Here is a 20042-nt window from a genome sequence, read left to right on the forward strand (position 1 = left end):
GAATACCTATAAACTATTTGAAAACTCGGACTATACATTTATATGCACTTGAATCCCTTACATATTATAATTAGCCTAATTCTACACATAATTTACGTTTTCCTTGGCCACTGCGGAAATAGGGGACATTTTAAAGTGCCATTCGATGTATTTATCGAGCAAGTCGGAATAGTCCATTTCGGACATTCGATATTGTATCTCAACAATTGTTATTATGTTTAGATATTTAATTCTAAAAAATGTAGTAAGTTGTTTTTTAAATATGAAAATTATGGTATTCATTAAATAAGATTTCGTCTGTATTTCATTAACTAAAAAATAGCCAACTAAAAATTATCCGTCTACCGAAATATAGATATTCTCTTGTTACAGTTTTGCCAATTTGTTATTCAATAATCAACATCAAAATCCACTTCTCGTTCTGGAATGCCATTTTTATGATTATCTTTATAAAGAAATTAATCTTTAAAATTATTTTACAGTTTTTTTTATTATTGAAAAAGAATTATTAATTTACTAAGAATTAATGGAAATTTCTGTTGATTATTTATATTTACAGAGTTTCCATTGAGTTTTCTTTTAAGTTTGTGCCATTTTTGAATTTCTGTTTTGGAAGTCTGCCATATTTGTTTTTACAAAAACTAATATTGAATTGAACTAATAAATCTGTAGTAGATACAGCTACAAGTTCAGTAATTAAGTGATATAGATGTGTAGATATATGAAGAAATTAATATGGTTTGAATGTAGTTATTCTTTGCCTTTCAGACCTCTGCAAATTTTAAAGAATATTCGTATACATTTTCAATGCATTTTAAACGAGCTTTGCAGAGAGGTCTCTCGAGGAGTCTATAGAAATAAATTCCGATTTATTTTGTTCGGAATGTAGTCGGTGGACAGGAAGTCAATGACACTCTCGATTTCGGCCTTCTGCTGAATCTGCTGTAGCGAACGCAGCTCCTGTCGTACTCCAGGGCCAATGTAGTCGCGGGCGAGTATGTCATCGATTTTCTTGTTATCCCCACTGCTAAGGGCAACCGCACCGCTGGAGAGGGCCGGTATCTCGGAGGGGTGGAGGCCAATCCACCGTAGCGTAGGCGTGGCGAGGTCTCCCGATGTGAAGCTCATGGACTGCGACCCGAGGCGATAGACGAGCATTATCTCAATGCCGAACGGATCGGCGTCGACGAGTATGTAGGCCGGCAAGTGGCACTCTGTGGATAGCCGGTGCAGGATGCGCCGCGTGCTGCAGTCCGGGTAGCCCTTGCCGGTCACCAGGATGCAGCGGCGACCGAAGGTGCCGAACAGATCGCGTGCCAGCAGGCTCTCGAAGACAGACTCCTTTTCGACGACCAGCACAAAGTCCGCCTGGGTGACAATGCGTTCCACCTTCTCGGTGTCCGTGGGCAATATGATAGCACCGCTATATACGTTGCAGTCCAAGACATCTCCGTTGGTCATGAGCATCCGTATGTCGCCTGCAAGAGATCAAGAAAAGATCAGCATGAGCAGAGCGGATCGCCTAGCTACCACGACTCACCTGTCATTAGACCCTTGGAGGCGGAGAGCACTCCCAAGCGAATAGGCGACGTGTTCAGCATATGACAGACGTCCAGTCTGGCTGCGGCAATGTGCCGCTGAGTTCGTATCAGCTGGGGATCGCTGTAGTAGAGCCCCCGAACGGTGTAGCTGCCGCCGTTCACCTGCAGCCGGTGAATCTTGGCCAGCATGTACACCACCAGACAGAAGCGATGGCGGCTCCGTCGATTGTTATACGACACTCGGCGATATCCGTTTGCGTTCCCAGAATCTCTCGATACCGGACCCATTCGGGGTACCATGAACGTGGCATCACCGTGCAGCACCAAGCTGGCCAAAAGTTGCACCACAATCCCCTCAACATCGCCGCTCATTTCCTGCTCTCAATGAACTTATCCTCAATGGTGGATCTTTAATCTTAGATATTATCTTAACGTGAATTGTGAGGTGAACTTTGACTTGTTACCTCGCTCAAACATGAATTAAAATCTAAGGAACTTACACAAAATTGGTTCAAAGATGGCACTCAATTACTTTCCTTATTTACATTTAACTATTGTTTAATCTTAATATTAATAACTTTTTTCGATGGTTTACACTTGTATTCATGTGTTAACTTTGATACACTTGGCTCAAAACTGGTTTTCCTTGTTCTTTGCAGACTTTTCGTCTCTTCTTTTTGGAAATGGTACTTGTTTTTTTTTTGGATAAATAGATGGATTTACAATCGAAACAGCTGTGTCTTTTTTCCTGGCCACGCCCCCGTATCTGAATACGGAGAATTTAAGGGTCAATCAATTATTTATCCCATCAATTCGGGGTTTTTTCAATAGTCGGAACAATGGTTGTGGGATAAGCAGGATGGGGTCGGGTCGGGTCGTCACACGCCCACCCGATATACATTGGTACATACATATGTATATATATATCTGACGTACATACGTAAGCAAGTATATAGAAACGTCAGTAGATATAGTAGATATGTGCATATGTAAACTTACATTTCCCCAATGGGTTTCGTTTTGGGAACACTTATGCTTTGTAAGCGTTTATCGCGTAAATCATTGCGTGGAAACGTTCGAGTGGGTTATAAATAATTTAAGTACGGGAGCTTGGGGTCTAAAAATACAAGCACCGAAAATTCCCTTTCTGCCAAACAACTGTTTTTTAAAAATTAACGCAAAACACTCGCACCGCTCACACGCACGCACACGTACACGTACACAGAGATGGACACGGAGGGAGACACTTGTACATAAATTAATGTGAATTTCTTTCTTTATTCGGTCTTTCTTTTTTTCGTATGTGCAGAAAATTGTACTCGTTGTTACAGAGCACACACACACACATACACTCACAAACACACAGCAGCGCTTTTATAGCTGGGCGGAAGCGGGGGCGGTGTTGCTGGCGGACAAGGCGGGGGCTGGTACTGCCAACGAATGGGAAAGAAAAACTAACGAAACGGAATGGCAGCCCCTTAAAGTATTGATTTGCTGGCGCTGGCTGCCCCGACTCGCCATCCCATCCGTCCGACTGCGCGGAGCAGAGCGGCGCGGCGCTGAGCGGTGAGGCGCTCTCTTCTTATACTTACCAATAAAATGAAATTTCCGATCGGACCGAGGCGAAGAAGTGTTTAGGCGTTTGCTGCTGCTGCTCTCTTTTGGTGTTTCGGGGAGTCAGGCACAGTGCTTTATCAGCGCAGACTCTTTCCATCGATGTAACACATTATTATTATTTAATTTTTCTCCTTTCTTTTCCTTTCCGATTTTCACGCACAAAGTGGTTTCGGTGGAAAGGCCGACTTTTACCGAACAGAGTCGAAAGAGACGACAACGGACACACACAACGAAATGCAAATGCAATACATATCTTTCTCACTCGCTCACACACTCACTCGCTCGCTCGCAGCAGCAGTAGCGCTGGCTCTGGTTTTCAATCAGATTTTTCTCTTTCTATTTATTGCCTTTTGTTATTACGATATCACCGAGACGGTCTCCGAATTTTCACAAAATTACAGCGATTGACACCACTCTTGTTGGCCACGAATTTTATTCTGCTCTGCCCTTCGTGGGCTATGTATGTACATATCCAAAATGATGTGATGGGTAACTTGATATTGGGAATTGGGTGACAGTTTTTTTTGTCAACTGCGCTAGGGGACAAAAGTGCTAATCGCCGATTGTCCGACACACACACAATGCTGTTAAATATTACTATTTTTTTTATAAGCACATTCACTTTGGCAGCAACAAATTATAGGTGTCAAACCATCGATGGCACTATCGATAGTATCGATGTTTTGGTGCTAGTTGATACTATCGATGGTTTTGCTACTTTTCATGATACTATTGAGCTCTTATCGGTCGCTTCCCCATCTCTGATTTGATTTTGAAAAGTGCAGTGGGGTCAACCGAAAAACTTGAAGATCCCTTTATTCATTCAGAAACATAGCCAACTCACTGCGAAATGTTCTGGGTGTTATTGTAACTGACAATGCGAGTTCGACAATGGTTAAGGCATGTCACATTCTTCAGACTGCTTGAGCCAAGAAAATTTGAAGTTAGGGCTTTTGAAAGTAGCACGATCGCATAAATAGATCAATGCTCACCTGTTGGCAGGTAGGTCTGCTTTTTTTGCTAGAGAAATAAAAAAAAGGCTTTTGATATTTTAAGATCGCTCAGCAATGCCACCATCCCCGATATACAAAATAAGGATTTCGTTCGCAGTTCTATGCAGATCAAGCTGCCGTTTTACTGGAAATCATGTTCGCTACTTCCAAGAAATTTAAAGAAGCCCTGCACTATCGATAGTATCAATTTTTTTAATCATTCTATTCAACACTATCGAGTGGCGAATTCAAGTTCTATGTTACATAATCCTCGTTTTTGATTTTCCGTGGAATATTACTAGCAAGAAAGATCACTCAGACCTGCCCACATAATTTTATACGATTGCTGAATTAATTTTCTACTTAACTGACTTATTCTAAATACTTGCTTTTATTCATACCATCTTTCCTCTGAACTTAAAAAATGTATTCGGTGGAATATTAAAATACCCCGTTGATCTACAATGGGTTAATCGTTCTCCATCAAGGATTGGAAACCAGATTCCTCGATTTTGATATTCTGTGGAATATACATGCTAGATAAATCTTTCAGCCCTGCCCACATAGTTTTATCCAATTAATGAGATTATTTTCTATTTGACTGGTTTATTTTAAATACTTGCTTTTATTGTATTTAGTCTAAAAAAACAAATGAAACGTAAGGGAAATTGCTCATTGTTGCCTACCGGTTCAAAGAGAACCTTACCCGATTCAAGTTCGGCCATCGATACTATCGACTGAATAGAAGTAGTGCGCGACAAAGATACATTTTTGGAAAGTGAAGGATTGACAAGGATATGAATGCAAATTAAAAAGATTAATGACTCATAAATAACCTTCAACTCAATTTCGATGTCAAAATATATGGAACAGAATACCGTAAATGATGCAACCACCAATTAGGGATGGGTTGTATTGATACAATACATCGATATATGCCGCGATGTGCTGATAATATATTTGTCGGTGATATTTTTGTGCGATTAGAGGAACTTATTCGTAGATTTTTTTACATTTTGCAGTGACCAGACGTGTTTTTGCTTTGCCCTCCGTTTTACTTAAAATGCCGGTGTTTTTTTCCCAATTAACCCTCCTTAAACTACCGAATCACCCTGCCATCATAAAATCTATCCTACACCGCCAGTTAAGTTCTCCCCATCACCCAGGGATGGCAGCTCTTCGATTTAGTTCGCGCCCACCTTTCATTTCGAATTTAAGCACAATACCGAATTTAGGTTTATATTAAATGCAAGTGGAACTAAGATCACATTTCGTCGACATACTTATAGAACATTTTCCCGTTTAATGGATGACCAGCCTGGTGTTCTTTGAGTTAGGAATATATCTCTTCTTGTACTTTTCGAACATCTTTTCCAGATCCTCCATGACCTGGCCATGCACCTTGTCCACATAGGCGGCATCAGGCTGATCACTTTTCACCACATTGATGGGGGCGCCCACTGCGTAAATTCAATACATTAGTTCAAGCATTCCCCTACAATTGAATCCCACTTGATACTCACCAACTTGTACGATGCGACGTCTATTTGGCAGGAAGCCAAAGGAATAGTTGAAGATGCCACGACCCACTGGAATCAGAGGCGATATACCCGTAAGCTGTTTCACCGCAGTCTGCACTCGGCGGACCAGGGAATTCGGGGGATTGGGCACCTGATCGAATATATCCACCTCCCCAAAGGAAAACGTCGGAACGATCGGTGATCTGCATTAAAATGGAGGTAGCATAGTTCCATATTTAAGCATGCACTTCCTACATTTACTCACCCCGTTCGTATGGCCATTTTGACGAATCCCTTGCGGTTCTTTAGGGTCACAATGTATTGCCCTGGATGCGAGTCCATGGCCTCTTGGGCGCCACCCACAAGTATGGCCACCGCATTGGATGTGAAGCCATCGCGATTGTCCACATGCTTCGGATCATTCGATTTGGTTAACAAATAGTTAAGGGAGGCTTTCGACACCGACACCAGGCCCCAAGAGCGCAGCACCTCACGTCCAATAGGTATCAGGAAGTTCTGATCCAGAGTGCCCACCTTCGGTCGGATCTTAGGGAACAGTTCGAGCCACCGTGAGATATCCAGGCCCATGTTGATGCCGATTCCATTTCTATTTTGATCAGTACATATTTATTGTATGTATGCATAGTGCGTTTCGTCACTGGAGTGGTTCGATAAGATTGGCTATCTGTCGACATTCTTACCCGAGTATGCCGTGCGGAAAGCTAGCCAAGATATAGTTTTTGTTTGGTGGCAGCTCGGCTGTTTTCACCAGTTCCACGGGAAAGTAGTTGCGATAGTGCCGATACAGGCGATTAGAGCGGTTCAACAGCCAGCTAAGGGAGGTTTTCAATGGGATTATTGTATCTTAAACGGCTGTTGTGGACGATCGACACTTACCCATTTCCATCTATTACAGAATTGTTTCGCTTGTGATCGTAGAGTATGTAGACCAAGTAGACGAGTATCAAGCTACGCAAAATGAGACCACCATAGATCTGAATGGAGTGGTTTCAGATAATTATCTAAACAATGATAGCTATGACAACGAAAAAAACATCTATTGCCTTACCAGCGAAGCCACGATAATCGGAATGGCAGTTATTGACAGAATGAAGCACGTGAACGTGATCAAAAGCGTGACTAGGGTCTGCAGACGCCGGCGCGGCGGGACTTTGAGAGGAGCCCATTCAATTTTCATATTTTCCGCTACGGATCGGACCGACCACAATCAACCTTTTCAACGGCTCTCCAGCGACTGAATGAGAGCTCAGTGGCGACAAGCGATTTCAATTGGACACTCGAACTTATCCTTATCAGGGGCGGTCGAATTCGGGGCCCCCAGCTGTTAACAAGTTAATAATAGATTAAAAACTTATTAGCACTTACTCGGGTACTCGTCTCGGTCTGTCCGTCTTTCTAAATCCCATTAACTAAGCTAAGATTTTTGCTATCATTGGTGTATCCAATCCCTTAAAGAACCCCTTCCCTACCATTTGGTGTACCAATCAATGCATACGATCTATTAACGTGAAAGGCGTCGTTTCGAAGTGGCTGCAATAATCATCGTCTGGCAAATTATATGCTTGGGGTTCAAAGTGGACCCCCGATAAGAGTACGGGGCGATTGCGATTTCGATATGGGTTGGGTTCAGGCATATCTTTATCATTCTCCCCCTCTCGACCTTTAGATTAGTATTCATCACACTTCACGTCTTCAGTTCCATGCATTCTGTCATATGTATGTTACGAGTTTTGGATATACACATGTAACATATATACTCACACTTTAGTTTAAAGTAGTGCTGTAATTACAACCTGTTTTCCAATTTGCAATTTCACGGGGGCGCCACATAAAAGAAAATTGACTGAGAACTTGGCACGTGGAAAAGTTTGTATAATTCAATCACGGTCATTCATGTTCAACGTTAATTATGCCAACGATTCGCTCATTTATTGACCCCGTGCCAAGAATGTTCTCGCATTCGACGAACAAGCAGAACCGAAAACGCTGGCGCACAACTGGCAAATGCTGAATGTAGTGCACGATATGCGAGTCATTTAGATACTATATACTAATACTATATACTAGTATACTATACTATACAGAATGTGCGCTATAGGCTACAAAACACATGTAGGTATGCCAGAGCCATGGCAATATCCAGCCGAGATATAGCTAACATAATAATTGGTGACTTTCGATAGGTATACATAGGTATAGTTAGTTCAAGAATAAGTAAATATATGTATATAGGTAGGTATGTATTTATACTCGTAATAAATGCTTTTAAAGTAGATTGAAGATCACATTATTTCAAAGGAAAAATATCAATTAATGTTTCCAGGTTAATGTATAACCAGCTTGGTGTTCTTTGAATGCGGTATATATTGCTCCTTGTACTGATCGAATATCTTTTCCAGAGCCTCCATGACCTGGCCATGCACCTTGTCCACATAGGCGGCATCCGGTTGATCACTCTTTACCACATCGATGGGAGCGCCGACTGGAGGATTCAGATCATGGTTTAGGCCTTAAAGATCTTATTCTTGTATACATTTTACAGATACTCACCGACTTGAACGATGCGACGGCGTTGGGGCAGGAAGCCGAAGGTATAATTGAAGAAACCGCGACCGACTGGAATCAGCGGGGCAACGCCCGTCAATTTCTTCACCACAGACTGAACGCGACGGAGTAGGGAGTCCGGCGGATTAGCCACCTGATCGAATATGTCCACCTCCCCAAAGGAAAATGAGGGCACAATCGATGAACTGCATCAGGAACAAGGTTACTGTCGTATTTAAACAATATGCTACTTTCTTTATACACTCACCCTGTTCTTATGGCCATTTTGACGAATCCCTTGCGGCTCTTCAGGGTCAGTATATATTGGCCAGGATGCGAGTCCATGGCCTCTTGGGCGCCACCCACAAGTATGGCCACCGCATTGGATGTGAAGCCATCGCGATTGTCCGCATGCTTTGGGTCATTCGACTTAGTTAACATATGGATCAGGGCCTCTTTCGACACCGACACGAGCCCCCAGGCGCGCAGCACCTCCCGCATAAATGGCACAAGGAAGTGCTGATCTAAAGTGCCAACCTTGGGCCGAATCTGGGGGAACAGTTCCAGCCACTTGGAGATTTCCACTCCCATATTGATCCCGATTCCAGTTCTATTGCGGGAAATCAGTAGCGAATCGAATTTAGAATATTTATAGATAAGATTGTCCCTGTCAGGCGCTCTTACCCCAGTATGCCGTGAGGAAAGCTGGCTAAAATATAATTTCTGTTTGCGGGGAGCTCTGCGGTCTTCACTAGTTCCACGGGAAAGTAGTTGCGATAGCTCCGATACAGGGTATTGGTTCGGTTTAGCATCCATCTATGGTATTAGTATTAGGAATATGTACTGTTTATCCATTAGGATTATGGACTTACCCATTGCTGTCAATGATGGAGTGGGTTCTCTTGTGGTCCAAATACATATAGACCAAGTAGATCAGTATCAAGCTGCGCAGAATGAGTCCACCATAGATCTAGAATATAGATACTTCATATATACAATACTGACCCAAAGAGAGCTACATATGTATATGAAGGATTATCTCACCAGTGAACCGGCAACAAACAAGTAAGAAGAAAACAACAGCACGAAGAACGCCATGGTGAAGAGTGCCGTGATCATGGTCTGCAAACGCCGGGCCGGCGGAACTTTGAGAGGAGCCCATTCGATTTTCATGATTCCCGTTGTCCTATAAAACCACTCTGCGGTTGGTCTTCCTACTCGTCTTACGTCTAACAAGCTACTGAACGATTGCCGAAGCAAGCGTCAAACAATTTCCGAAGTATAACACTTATGATTATCGGTATTCGAGTTGATGGTGGCAACGACTATCCGTAATAGTTGCTAACAACCACATCCACCAACTGGTCAACAGTTCTTTGTTTGTTGGCAAAAATTCCGATTATGACGATAATAGGTTGGCTTTTAATCAGCGTTTAGGAAATCATATTTTATGGGTCAAAGTCTAGTATGGTACTATGCCAAAGCTGCTACCGAAATTCCCATAGTCTTCTCTATCATAGCCCCTTCTCGACCTTTAGAACAGCGAGTGCATATGATTCAAAGGTATTGGGTCGCAACATGCACTTGGGATTGTTGAAATCACATTATGTGGCGTCGATTGAGATTAGTGAATCATGTTCTGGATAGATTTTGATGGGAACTTCTTTAATATACATAGTTAAGATGCAACAAGTGGATTAGGGAACGTAATTTGATATACTTTTATAACTAAAATATATTAATAAAGAGCGAAACACCCGTGAATCTATGTAAAACATTTTGGCAATCCTATTTGCCAATTAAAATATCCGACGCATGCAGATACATTTTCAGGGAAAGTTTTTTATGATCGGATGTAGGTATTTTAAATTTAGGCGCCACTCCTGCGTTCACTGAGCTGCATTTGCTTAGGAATCGATATCATAAAAATGTAGTTCGAAAAATCATTTATCGAATTCTTCGAATTAGTTCAGTTCGAAATAACAGTTATTTGCCGCCAAAAAAAACTGTAATTTTATAAATAAAACATAAACGAGGTTCCTACTTTGAAATCCCACTGTTCTATAACTAAAGTCTGATATACTGGTAGAAAGGCCATAGAAACACTGCCGGAACGACAAAATAACATAACATGAAATAGTAAAAGGTAATGTATGCAATCAAGAGCAGAGATTCCTGGCACATTCCATCTATCTGCTTCTCCGCTGATTTGGGTGTGCGGGTGTACATATTCCGTTGCTCTATGGCGTCGATCAGTTGCCCAATCCCCAGTCATCGAAGAGAAACGCTCGAATTTTGCATTTCATTTTAAATGCATGGGACAGACATCGAAGCAGCACAAAACAAAATAGAATAAAATGTATTCCATTCTGCTATCCACCGCCTTTATCATTCGTTTTCGCTGCTCCCGCTGCTTCACTGCCGTCTCACTCTCGCGACTTCACTCTAGCTGGATAATCCGTGTGCGGCGGTTGAGATTTCGCCAATAATTAATTCCTTTATCAATTATAGATTGGGCAGAGTAATCCAGCATTAACTGAAGGGCCGCACGGCAATGGATTGATGTGCCAAAGTGCATAATAGAAAGTGCAATAACCGTTGCGTGAACTGCACGGAAAGAAAGCCTATTAAGCAGCTCGAAGAAACAAATAGTATATTGTGCATACACATACGTATACATCGTACAAAAAGAACTGAAAAAATCGAACAGGAATAACAAAATGATGATTTTCTATGTCAAATACGCGTTTCTCTTTTGGCTGACGATTGGCAGCAACCGAGGTGAACTGCTGCTGATGAGCCAGATCTCAGAGGACAAGACGCTCCTCACGGTGTCCGCCTGCACCCAGCGCTGCCTGGAAGAAACAAAGGTGAGCTGCCCCAGGGGATTACTGACACGCTAATCTATTCAATGACCTGGATGTCTTTTTGCAGAACTTTCTTGAGTGCTTCAAGATCTGCAGGGAGAACGAGGCCAGCGACTATGCTCCGGCAACGGTGCGCAGAATACAGGAGAACTACCAGCTGAAGATGGTATGTCGCACAGAGTCGATGCTGGCCTTCCGCATAGATTGGGTGCAGCACAGCAGGTTGGAGCTGGGCCAGACACCGAACGCCACGTACATCATCAAAGTGAATGCTGTCAGTGAGGACATTGTGGAGTCGAAGCTCTTTCTGGTGAGTGGAAGACGTATTGGCGTTCTTTGCTCAACGAATCGATTCCATTGCAGTCAGATGACAACTTCCTGGTCCTGCACTCACTGGAAGCCTACACTGAGCACAACATTACCGCTCTGGCTGTGCACAGCGATGGCAGCTACTCCGTGATAGCCAACGAGGAAACATTTGGCACCCTGAGGCGTGGCTATCAGCCCAGCAAGATGGGTGCCGTGAAGCTGCTTGGGTTTGTCCAGCCCCAGGAAGATGGGCAACATATTGCCGCCGAGATAGAGTGGCAGCCCTCTGCAGGTGGGTGCTTTTTATTTTCTCATCCGCCGCGTCACAATTGTTTGCTTCTCCAGACCGCAACTGTTTCTTCGATCTGGTGTATTATTCAACCGAAAGCGTGACAATGGATCAGCCTATGCAATTGGAGTTTCGCGATGTAAGTAGCAGGAATGCAGGCGAACCATATGCCTATGTCCCCATAATCACCATAACCTGCCGTCCACAGCCGCGTCGACTGTACAGACACACCATCGACAGCCTGAAGTTCGGGGAGCAGTACATGGTGGGCGTGCGGACGGTGAACTACTTAAACATGCTGGAGAGCGACCTGAAGTGGTTGGTAGTGCAGGCTCCAAATTGTCTGGACTGGCATCACTTTAACTACACGCTCTGCGGTAAGCATACCAACCCCCAGAAGTCGGTTAAGTATAGCCCACTTACCCTCTCCTCCGACAGCACCGACCAAACCGTCAAATCTATCCGTGACACAGGAGCAGTATTTAGAGAACACACTGGCACTGAATGTCAGCTGGCAGCGGCCCAGCCACCTGCCCGATTACTACACACTTCACATCCTCGACCTGCACCTGGAAAGCCAAGAGGCGAACTTCACTTTGGACGGGAATGCGAGCTACTGCTTCATTCCCATGATTAAGGTGCTGGGATCTAGCTTTGAGGTGCACTTAGTGGCCCATACGGCGGGCGGCAGGAATGCCTCTGGAGTGTTGCTGGACAAGGCGCCTCGCGACGAGTGGCTGAAGGGTGAGGAGTATTCAGGTCAAGCCGCAATCGTATAACTGATGGGATAACTTCACTTTGATAGAGGGAAATCTGATCAAGCTCTTGGTATTTGTCATTGTCCCCGTCTTCTGCATCATCATTCTGTGCTCACTGACGTTCTGCAAGCGCAATCGTCAGGACGCCCAGGCCGTGGACATGGAGTCGAAGGAGAAGGCCAATCAGAACAACTTCCATCTCTCACTGATAGACAGTAGCGGCCTGTTGGTCACTCTCTCGGCCAACGAGAGTTTTGACTTTGTTGATGAGCTGGAGGTGGAGCCGCAAACCGTGCTCCTGCTGGATGTGCTGGGCGAGGGTGCCTTTGGCCTGGTGCGACGCGGCGTGTACAAGAAGCGACAGGTGGCCGTCAAGCTGCTGAAAGGTGAGAAAGGGTGCTGAGCTCCTTTCCCGCCGAGAAATGATGTGCCTATCTTCCTGACAGATGAGCCCAACGAGGAGGATGTGTATGCGTTCAAGTGTGAGATCCAGATGCTTAAGGCGGTGGGCAAGCATCCCAACATCGTGGGCATCGTGGGCTACTCGACGAGGTACAGCAATCGCATGATGCTGCTCATCGAGTACTGCAGCCTCGGCAGTCTGCAAAACTTTCTGCGGTGAGTGGAATGGCATGCAAAGCTCTGTCCAAGTCTAATTTGCATTAACCCAGCGAGGAGTGGAAGTTTAGACAGGAGCGCAGTGCGATCCACTTGAAGCAGAAGCACGAGCAGGAATTCGAGAAGCGGAGAGTGCAACGTCCGAAACGTAGTCCTTCTCTTGATCTGGATCGGAACATACGCATCGAGGAGATCAACTGTTCCATGCTGTCCACCGTGGAGGAGGAGTCCGACACAGATCAGACGCGCACCAGCAACCGCGTGGAGACCTACTCTCTCGCAAGATTCACCAATGCAGCAGACAACAAGTCCTACGGACTCGATGACATTGAAAACATTGGAAGTAGCATGACCCTGCCACCATTTTCGAAAGAGTCGAAGATCCAGCAAGTCGATCCAGAGAAAGGGGAAGGGACAGCGACTAAGCGAACCTTCGAGAACAAGGAATACTTTGATTCGCGAGCAGACCCTAAGCTAAGTCCCCAACGAGCGCCACTCAAGTACGCGGATTTGTTGGACATCGCCCAGCAGGTCGCCGTCGGCATGGTGAGTGATTGGAACAGCTGTCTATTGGTGATCAAGTGGCGGTCAAAATATCCTATCTCTTGCATTTCAGGAGTTCCTGGCGCAGAACAAAGTGGTGCACCGCGACCTGGCAGCACGCAATGTCTTGATCTCCCTGGACCGTAGCATTAAGATAGCCGACTTTGGGTGAGTGTCCTTGAGGCGTAGTGTTCCCTTTTCAAGCCCTCTCTCTTGCAGGCTCAGTCGCGATGTTTACCACGAGAACGTCTATCGCAAGAGCGGAGTCAGCGGAAAGTTGCCCATCAAGTGGCTGGCCCTGGAGTCACTCACCCATCAGGTGTACACCAGTCAGAGCGATGTGTAAGCAGCCTTTTACAGCAGATCGTTTACTTTTCCGCTGATTCCTTACTTCTTTCAGTTGGTCCTTTGGTGTGCTGCTCTATGAGATTATGACCCTCGGCGGAATGCCCTATCCATCTGTATCGCCCGGCGACCTGCTCCAGATGCTGCGCCAGGGCCACCGCATGAAGCGGCCGGAGGGCTGCACACACGAAATGTATGTCTAAACACTAAACTCCATTGAATCTCCACTGCCAACTGGCTTTCGCCCACTTCTCTAGGTTCGGTCTGATGAAGAGCTGCTGGAGCTCGATACCCTCCCACAGACCCACATTCACCGGTCTCAAAGAGCGTCTGGGTGGGATGATTCTGGCCACCAACGAAATGCCGCTTCGCCTGCAGAAGCAAGCAGAAGCCAAGTCCAAGTCAAAGGCAGAAACACAGCCCGAGCCAGAGGCATGTGGCATCATGCACAGTAGCAAAGGGGTGCCGGAGCAGGAGCTGCCCAAGGATGCAGAGACTTACTTGGAGCCTTTGAACTAGTGGGATAACATCAGACGAAATGGAGGTCATTAAGCACGCAAATTAATGCGTTTAATGTGCAATATGATATGATATGAATCAAATTCAGACAACGCTGAGAAGCAGCTACGAGTAGATTACCTCTTATTTGAAATAAACATTGAAATCAGATTCAAGAGAACCTGAGGCTCCAACCATTGCTGTGCCATATCTGTCAACAGCTTTGCGGGCAAGTGCTCCTCGAAGCTAAATCAATTCTAATCATTCCCAAACGTTTGATTCGATTCTTCAATGGTGTGTAGATCTAATTGTTTGGGCCCCTTTGGACATTGATCGTTAAGCTCTTGAAAGCTATCAAAATTTGAAAAAAATCAGTACAAAAACCCCTTCAGACCTCTGCTTAATCCTAATATCAAGATCCTTCACGATGTGCAACTTCTGCAGCCAGCAAGAGAGCCCCTGTCCGCAGATTCCCTACGCTTGTCCGAACTGTCCGGTACGGGACATCACCAGGAGTTGTTCGCTGCAGCGGAGGACCATCAACCGAGAGCATCTACTGCCGGACAAGAACAGGCCATACCCGAACCAGTGCGACACGATGCCCGAGAAATGGCTGGAGCTGAACCGCAGGCTGATCGCCACGATGGCCGAGAAGATGCATCGCTCAACGCAGACCATCCACTACATGCTGCTGCGCCTGCTTCACGCCAACTACGCCGGTGTCTTGCAGATCGTTCGCAGGCGACGGGCGTACAAGGTTCCGATAAGTGGCTACCCGGACGCCCTTTTCTCCAACTTCTCTCTGTTCAACGATCTGGGATATATCACCATTCCAATGGCTCCGGAGGCTGTCGGCAAGCTGATGCGGATGATGCAGGACTATGTGTCCCAAATGCAGCTGCTGAACCGCCAGTATAAGTGGTTCAGAAACGGCCAGGACAAGGGCGACCTGGTGGGCCTGCTGGGGAAGCAGGACGAGCTGCTGAAGCTGCTTCGTGCCCTGTTTAGAGACAGCGACTCGACGTTCATAAAGGATATGCTCAAGACGCTGCTCTATCTGGATCTGTTCGTTGTTTTCGGCAAGTGGACGGTGGATCGAAAGCGCTCCAACATGATAAGGGGTATCTCAGACCTGTACGCGGGCGTAGCGGGCTCAAAAGCCCAGATCCCGACTCGTTCTCCATTGAAAGTTACTGCAGAAAAGATGGCAAATCCCCCAATTTGCTCGGCATATAAAACAGCAGATCCGGAGACCAGGACCATGGTAGCAACACCCAAGCCATCGCGAGACAACGAGCTCCTTAAGATCTTCAAAGAATATTTGGAAACCAGGAAGGCTCCGTCGGAAGACTTTATTCTGCCGTTCGGCAAAGCTCGTCTGACCCAAGTTCACGAAAGTCGCAGCAACAAGACCACCCACCGAAGAAGCGTAGAGTAATCATGAGAGGCGCCTGCTGGCGATGGCGGCTGCCCCAAACGTTTGCTACGTTTTGTGGTAGCTGCTGTTGCCATCGGCTGCCTCCTGTAGAAATGCAGTTTGTACAGTTTTGTGGTTGTCCCATCGGAATTTAGTTTAAATTTGAAATAAACTTGTGTAAAGGTGTACAAAGAGAATGCTATGGTCAAGCAAACAACTAGCTATCTAGTTCTATAGTTTTCCCCACTCATACGCCCCAACGAAATTCTCATAATTCATTTAATATCTATATAATCATCACACCAGAAAGAACCCACAAAGGACCTCCGACTCCAGCTAAACATCAGGATTGTAGAAAGAAAGACGTACGTATATGTACTTATAAACACGTAGAGTTAAGGTATAATATAAGTGTAGATCGTTGAATGGGAGAGGATCCATGGCTGCCAAAGGATTCCCATTCCTTCTTTGGACTGCGTGAGGCAACAGGTATCGGGGCTAATTTCGTTTAAATCCCAGGCCGAGTATATTCCGTGCCTGTGTGGAGGAGAAAGAAGTTGAAGAGTGAGTGAGCGTCGGAGATCGCGGAGGTCGGCGGGTTCCTCACCGTTATGAAGGCCGAGTTGAAGGAACGTTGAAACGTGTGCGTCATGCCCTCGGTCTGGGAGAGGGCCATTTGCAGCTGAACGGCCTCGTCCATGCGGTTCTTGAGGAACTCCCACGTCTGGACGTTGCCAGCGGAGGTGTCCTGCAGCAGGTACAGTTCGGTCATCTTCATGATGGTCGCCAAGCCAATGCGCCGCGTGTACCAGCCAAACTGCAAGGATAATCACTCAATCAAAACTCTTGGGATCACGATTACTCGCGCCAACTCACGTCCACGGATCGATCGCCCGAGTAGTAGCAGATGTCGTCCACCAGGGTGAGCACCTGGGCCAGCGCCGTCGACGCGTGCTGCGGTTGTGCTATCAGTGACATCGCCTGCGGCCATTGAGCTTTGTACGGCGCGATCATCTCCATACGCTGACGCACCGCCTGCACCAGGAAGTCGAGCGGATTCTCGACCTCCTGCTGGCCCTTGCTCGTCTTCTCCTTCAAGCTCTGCACCAGCTGCGCGTTGCACCTGCCGTTGAAGTGGGAGACGAGGGCAAAGCCACCTTCCGGGAACATGCCATGGACCACGCTGGGGTAGCCGCACTGCTCGGCACCGAGGACAATGGCCTGCCTTGTCCAGCCGTGCTGAGGCACATGCTCCAGGGCCGCATCGAGTATCTTGTCGCGTATGGCATCCACCTTGGCCTGCTTAGCGGTCTGCTCTGCAGACTCTTGGTGCTTGCCACCTGCTCCTCCTGCTCCCCCACTACCGGCCTCATTTTGTGTGGCTTTTGCTGCCGCCTCCTCCGCGGCATCCCGCTCCCTTTCCAGCTGTTCCTCGCGTGCCCGAAAGTCCTCCAAGCTGGTGCTGCCGGTGGTCTTGTCCGTGGCATCTTTGGCATAGCCGCGCGCCAGAGATGCAGCAGCCAGGGGCAGCTGTCTGTGCAGGGAGGCCAGGTGACAGGTCTGTGCATCTGAAAATAGAAGAAGCCACACACAGGCAGGCATGAGCCCCGAATTAAAGTCATGGACAGGACGGGCAGACACAGAGCCAGCCTCTGTGGCCAATTGATTAGCACACTCAGTAGCTCCATTTGCCATTTGCCATTTGCCGGCCAATTATCGCCCCGGAGATCCCCCAACACACCACACAGTTCGCTTGTTCGTTTCAGTTTCGGTTTCTAATCTGTTTACACATACAATTAGTTTACGCTATCATTTCGCTTTCGTTATGGACACAAATGTATAAAGTTAAGAGCCTAAACGGGTTCTGTGGCTGGGGCCGGGGTCAGGACTGGGCCCGCGTCTTGGAGGAGTTTGCGCTGGCGGGCGGTCTGCTCGATTACCTCGTTGGCGCGCACATAAATCGACAGGAGCCATTCCAGGCTGGTGATAGAGCTGGTTAGCACGTCGAGCTTCTCCTGGCGCCCGATGTCGGGCAGACTGCTGTCGCCTTCGCCGGCAATGCCGCTGTTGGTGATGTTTACGGCCAGCATTTGCAGCTGCTTCTTCATGAGGGCGTCGTCCGAGGCACTCTGGCCGTTCTCCACGCGCTCCTTGTACGCCTTGTAGTGGGCCATCGAGAAGTCCAGGGCCGTGCCCAGGGGCACCAGCAGACGCTTTTCGATCTCTGGCAGAATGTCCCAGAATCCGGTGACGTTGCGCCTGTCGCTCAAGGCAAAGTACCGCAAGATGTTGATGGCGTTGCAGATCCGATCGGCGTGCAGCAGCAAATCCGACTTAACGTCGTTGGGCAGCACGCAGACGCACAGCATCAGCATTTCCCTGAAATGCTTGCCGCGGAATTCGGATGGCATCGCGACGCCGCTCCTTATGTGGGCCATCAGGGCCTTGTCCACTAGGTCCTTGAACATGGCACTTAGGTAGCCCATCAGGCCGTCGTGCTGTAGCGTCTCCAGCAGGTTCTTAAGGATCAGGCACTTTCCCTGGTCATCGAACGCCAGTATGTAATGCCGGAGCACGTGCAGTCCCAGCTGACGCAATCCCACCTGCGGCGAGTAGCCGACAATCTTGCAGAGCTCATCGCAGAATCGCTTATGGACGTCCAGCTGCAGCGAGAAATGGGGCACCGATGCGCCGCCGCGATTGATCAGCACGTGCTCGAGGAGGCGCAGGCCGCAGTGCTGCAGCGGTGGCTCCGGCTGCCGGAGCAGCTCAACCACCAGATAGAGGCTCGACTCGAACAGGAAGAGCGGCGAATAAATCTTGGGTGTTGTTGGCGGCAACAAGTCGCGCACGAAGAGGGCGTGGTAGTACATGGCCATGGCATGCAGGGGCATCATATCCTCGATGAGGAACACGTTCTGGCCAGTCATCTCGTAGACGCCTTTTGCGGCGTTCAGTTTGCGCTCCCAGCGGGCGCGCTTCTCCACCAGGGCAAGCAGATAGAAGGGGTCGCCGCCCATGGACTTGGTGACCTCCTGGGTGAGGTTCTTTACCACCTGATGGACGTAGGTGTGGGTCAGGTCGTCCTTCACGTAGCTCATCTCGAGAAGGGCCAGTGGCTTGCCCAGAAGCTGCACTAAGAAGCAGGTGAGCGCGTTGCGGCGTGACATAGTGGAGTGGCGAAAGATGTGGGGGTCGGGACGGGGGTCCCGCTGAAGAATGTCCACGAGCAGCGGAGCCTCGAACAGGCCGACGGTGATGTAGTGGGCCAGTAGATCCTCCACCTGCTTATCCTGCTCCACGAGGCGGCCCGCAGCCTCGTCGTAGCCCTCGCTCAGATATTCCGGCAGCGGCAAATCCTTCAGGCGCGTGAACACGCTCTGCAGACACCACATCACCGCCTGAGGCTTGTCCTGGCCCTGGCGCACAAGGATTACCTGCAAAGCGCGCAGGTATGCCGCGAACACCGCGTGGCTTCTGCTCTCCTCGATCTTCTCCATTAGCTCCATCATCATCTCCTGCACCGGGGCGTGCTCGGCGAGCAGTTTCAGCAGCTCGTTGGCGCAATCGAAGAGCTCCGGCTCCCGACCATTGACCTCGTCCACCAGGTTGACCACGCAAATATCGTTGTATATGTCCATGGCGATGAGCGGCATGTGCTGTATGTTCCTGGACGCCTCGTTCGGGCTCTGGAAGAGCATTCTGACGCCGTCGTATGCCTTCTCCAGCAGAAGCTGCTTGATAAGCCTCAGCAGGTTAGCTGCCGCGGCATTTGCCTCGATAGCCGGCTCCATGTCCACGTTTAATTTTCACAAAGTTCACACAATTTTTTTTAGAGTAATACTGACAAATTTTACTACACAAATCTCTAAAAAACAATGACCCGGCGGCATCCCCCTCACACTTCTCGATCGTAAACAGCTGTTCACCGCTTCTCTTTCGTAATGGCCGAGCACTGAATTGAATGGCGCGAAATGTGGCTTTGGATGTGATAACAGGCGTGTGGCTAGGGACGGATTACTTACGAAGGGGCAGCAGGAGCTTCTGTAAACGAAATAGTTTCTGCAAACAGCGCACGTTTGCCATTTTAGCGCTTTGAAAATGTCAGAATGACTGGAAACAGTTTATTTGGTGGGGGGAGTGTTCTAAAGCACTACTACGGT

At 47.4% G+C, this 20042-nt stretch overlaps 8 protein-coding genes across 11 annotated transcripts in view; 2 read left to right on the forward strand and 6 right to left on the reverse strand.

Annotated features, from left to right (window-relative positions):
• Window positions 1–3744, reverse strand: part of LOC6590845 (MAP/microtubule affinity-regulating kinase 3) — a 30519-nt gene extending 26775 nt beyond the window's left edge. For 2 of the 4 annotated variants that reach the window (XM_026986884.1, XM_026986882.1), the window contains exon 1: window positions 3134–3744. The gene's annotated coding sequence lies outside the window, so the exon portion shown is untranslated. The remainder of the gene's footprint in view (window positions 1–3133) is intronic. The other 2 variants (XM_026986885.1, XM_026986883.1) reach the window with 1 other exon arrangement.
• Window positions 835–2443, reverse strand: LOC6590848 (meiotic recombination protein W68). Its single transcript, XM_002016325.2, has 2 exons — window positions 1541–2443; window positions 835–1478 (listed from the first exon to the last, which is right to left on the reverse strand). Exons 1-2 carry the CDS (start codon window positions 1911–1913, stop codon window positions 850–852), a joined length of 1002 nt encoding a protein of 333 aa, XP_002016361.1. The 5' UTR covers window positions 1914–2443; the 3' UTR covers window positions 835–849.
• Window positions 3745–5375: 1631 nt separating the features above from the next.
• Window positions 5376–7687, reverse strand: LOC6590849 (diacylglycerol O-acyltransferase 2). Its single transcript, XM_002016326.2, has 7 exons — window positions 7453–7687; window positions 6740–7012; window positions 6568–6665; window positions 6372–6503; window positions 5936–6277; window positions 5674–5873; window positions 5376–5610 (listed from the first exon to the last, which is right to left on the reverse strand). Exons 2-7 carry the CDS (start codon window positions 6866–6868, stop codon window positions 5453–5455), a joined length of 1059 nt encoding a protein of 352 aa, XP_002016362.1. The 5' UTR covers window positions 6869–7012; window positions 7453–7687; the 3' UTR covers window positions 5376–5452.
• Window positions 7688–7941: 254 nt separating this feature from the next.
• Window positions 7942–9681, reverse strand: LOC6590850 (diacylglycerol O-acyltransferase 2). Its single transcript, XM_002016327.2, has 6 exons — window positions 9280–9681; window positions 9108–9205; window positions 8920–9051; window positions 8504–8845; window positions 8242–8441; window positions 7942–8173 (listed from the first exon to the last, which is right to left on the reverse strand). Exons 1-6 carry the CDS (start codon window positions 9406–9408, stop codon window positions 8016–8018), a joined length of 1059 nt encoding a protein of 352 aa, XP_002016363.1. The 5' UTR covers window positions 9409–9681; the 3' UTR covers window positions 7942–8015.
• Window positions 9682–10286: 605 nt separating this feature from the next.
• Window positions 10287–14656, forward strand: LOC6590851 (tyrosine-protein kinase receptor torso). The gene is made up of 14 exons (XM_002016328.2): window positions 10287–10381; window positions 10747–11105; window positions 11170–11412; window positions 11466–11703; window positions 11757–11839; window positions 11909–12077; window positions 12139–12444; window positions 12506–12844; window positions 12905–13076; window positions 13130–13622; window positions 13693–13787; window positions 13839–13961; window positions 14020–14157; window positions 14222–14656. The coding sequence occupies exons 2-14, from the start codon at window positions 10956–10958 to the stop codon at window positions 14481–14483; spliced, it is 2811 nt and encodes a 936-aa protein (XP_002016364.1). The 5' UTR covers window positions 10287–10381; window positions 10747–10955; the 3' UTR covers window positions 14484–14656.
• A 47-nt stretch (window positions 14657–14703) lies between these two features.
• LOC6590852 lies at window positions 14704–16076 on the forward strand. The gene has a single exon (XM_002016329.2). It carries the CDS (start codon window positions 14890–14892, stop codon window positions 15898–15900), a length of 1011 nt encoding a protein of 336 aa, XP_002016365.2. The 5' UTR covers window positions 14704–14889; the 3' UTR covers window positions 15901–16076.
• Window positions 16077–16153: 77 nt separating this feature from the next.
• LOC6591014 (ubiquinone biosynthesis protein COQ9, mitochondrial) lies at window positions 16154–20008 on the reverse strand. Its single transcript, XM_002016330.2, has 4 exons — window positions 19905–20008; window positions 16756–17447; window positions 16487–16696; window positions 16154–16416 (listed from the first exon to the last, which is right to left on the reverse strand). Exons 1-4 carry the CDS (start codon window positions 19963–19965, stop codon window positions 16378–16380), a joined length of 1002 nt encoding a protein of 333 aa, XP_002016366.2. The 5' UTR covers window positions 19966–20008; the 3' UTR covers window positions 16154–16377.
• Window positions 17628–19893, reverse strand: LOC6591015 (glomulin). Its single transcript, XM_002016331.2, has one exon. The coding sequence runs from the start codon at window positions 19671–19673 to the stop codon at window positions 17733–17735; it is 1941 nt and encodes a 646-aa protein (XP_002016367.1). The 5' UTR covers window positions 19674–19893; the 3' UTR covers window positions 17628–17732.
• Window positions 20009–20042: the final 34 nt, after the last annotated feature.

Source organism: Drosophila persimilis, unplaced genomic scaffold, assembly GCF_003286085.1.
Source record: "Drosophila persimilis strain 14011-0111.01,24,50 unplaced genomic scaffold, DperRS2 tig00000002-arrow-pilon, whole genome shotgun sequence".
In the NCBI taxonomy this organism is placed as follows: domain Eukaryota; kingdom Metazoa; phylum Arthropoda; class Insecta; order Diptera; family Drosophilidae; genus Drosophila; species Drosophila persimilis.

Bases quoted from the DNA above. Each gene is read 5' to 3' on its own strand.
- LOC6590850 (XM_002016327.2), bottom strand. From the start codon at position 9,408: ATGAAAATCGAATGGGCTCCTCTCAAAGTTCCGCCGGCCCGGCGTTTG. The intron at 8,442-8,503 runs GTGAGTGTATAA...TTCCTGATGCAG, and splicing joins AAAATGGCCATAAGAACAGG to TTCATCGATTGTGCCCTCAT. The intron at 8,174-8,241 runs GTGAGTATCTGT...TGAATCCTCCAG, and splicing joins CCGTCGCATCGTTCAAGTCG to TCGGCGCTCCCATCGATGTG.
- LOC6590852 (XM_002016329.2), top strand. From the start codon at position 14,890: ATGTGCAACTTCTGCAGCCAGCAAGAGAGCCCCTGTCCGCAGATTCCC.
- LOC6591015 (XM_002016331.2), bottom strand. From the start codon at position 19,673: ATGGAGCCGGCTATCGAGGCAAATGCCGCGGCAGCTAACCTGCTGAGG.
- LOC6590848 (XM_002016325.2), bottom strand. From the start codon at position 1,913: ATGAGCGGCGATGTTGAGGGGATTGTGGTGCAACTTTTGGCCAGCTTG. The intron at 1,479-1,540 runs GTGAGTCGTGGT...GATCTCTTGCAG, and splicing joins CTCCAAGGGTCTAATGACAG to GCGACATACGGATGCTCATG.
- LOC6590849 (XM_002016326.2), bottom strand. From the start codon at position 6,868: ATGAAAATTGAATGGGCTCCTCTCAAAGTCCCGCCGCGCCGGCGTCTG. The intron at 6,504-6,567 runs GTAAGTGTCGAT...AACCTCCCTTAG, and splicing joins TCTGTAATAGATGGAAATGG to CTGGCTGTTGAACCGCTCTA. The intron at 6,278-6,371 runs GTAAGAATGTCG...TGATCAAAATAG, and splicing joins TTTCCGCACGGCATACTCGG to AAATGGAATCGGCATCAACA.
- LOC6591014 (XM_002016330.2), bottom strand. From the start codon at position 19,965: ATGGCAAACGTGCGCTGTTTGCAGAAACTATTTCGTTTACAGAAGCTC. The intron at 17,448-19,904 runs GTAAGTAATCCG...TTCTATTTTCAG, and splicing joins GAAGCTCCTGCTGCCCCTTC to ATGCACAGACCTGTCACCTG. The intron at 16,417-16,486 runs GTGAGGAACCCG...TCCTCCACACAG, and splicing joins TCAACTCGGCCTTCATAACG to GCACGGAATATACTCGGCCT.
- LOC6590851 (XM_002016328.2), top strand. From the start codon at position 10,956: ATGATGATTTTCTATGTCAAATACGCGTTTCTCTTTTGGCTGACGATT. The intron at 11,704-11,756 runs GTGGGTGCTTTT...TTGCTTCTCCAG, and splicing joins AGAGTGGCAGCCCTCTGCAG to ACCGCAACTGTTTCTTCGAT. The intron at 13,623-13,692 runs GTGAGTGATTGG...CTTGCATTTCAG, and splicing joins AGCAGGTCGCCGTCGGCATG to GAGTTCCTGGCGCAGAACAA.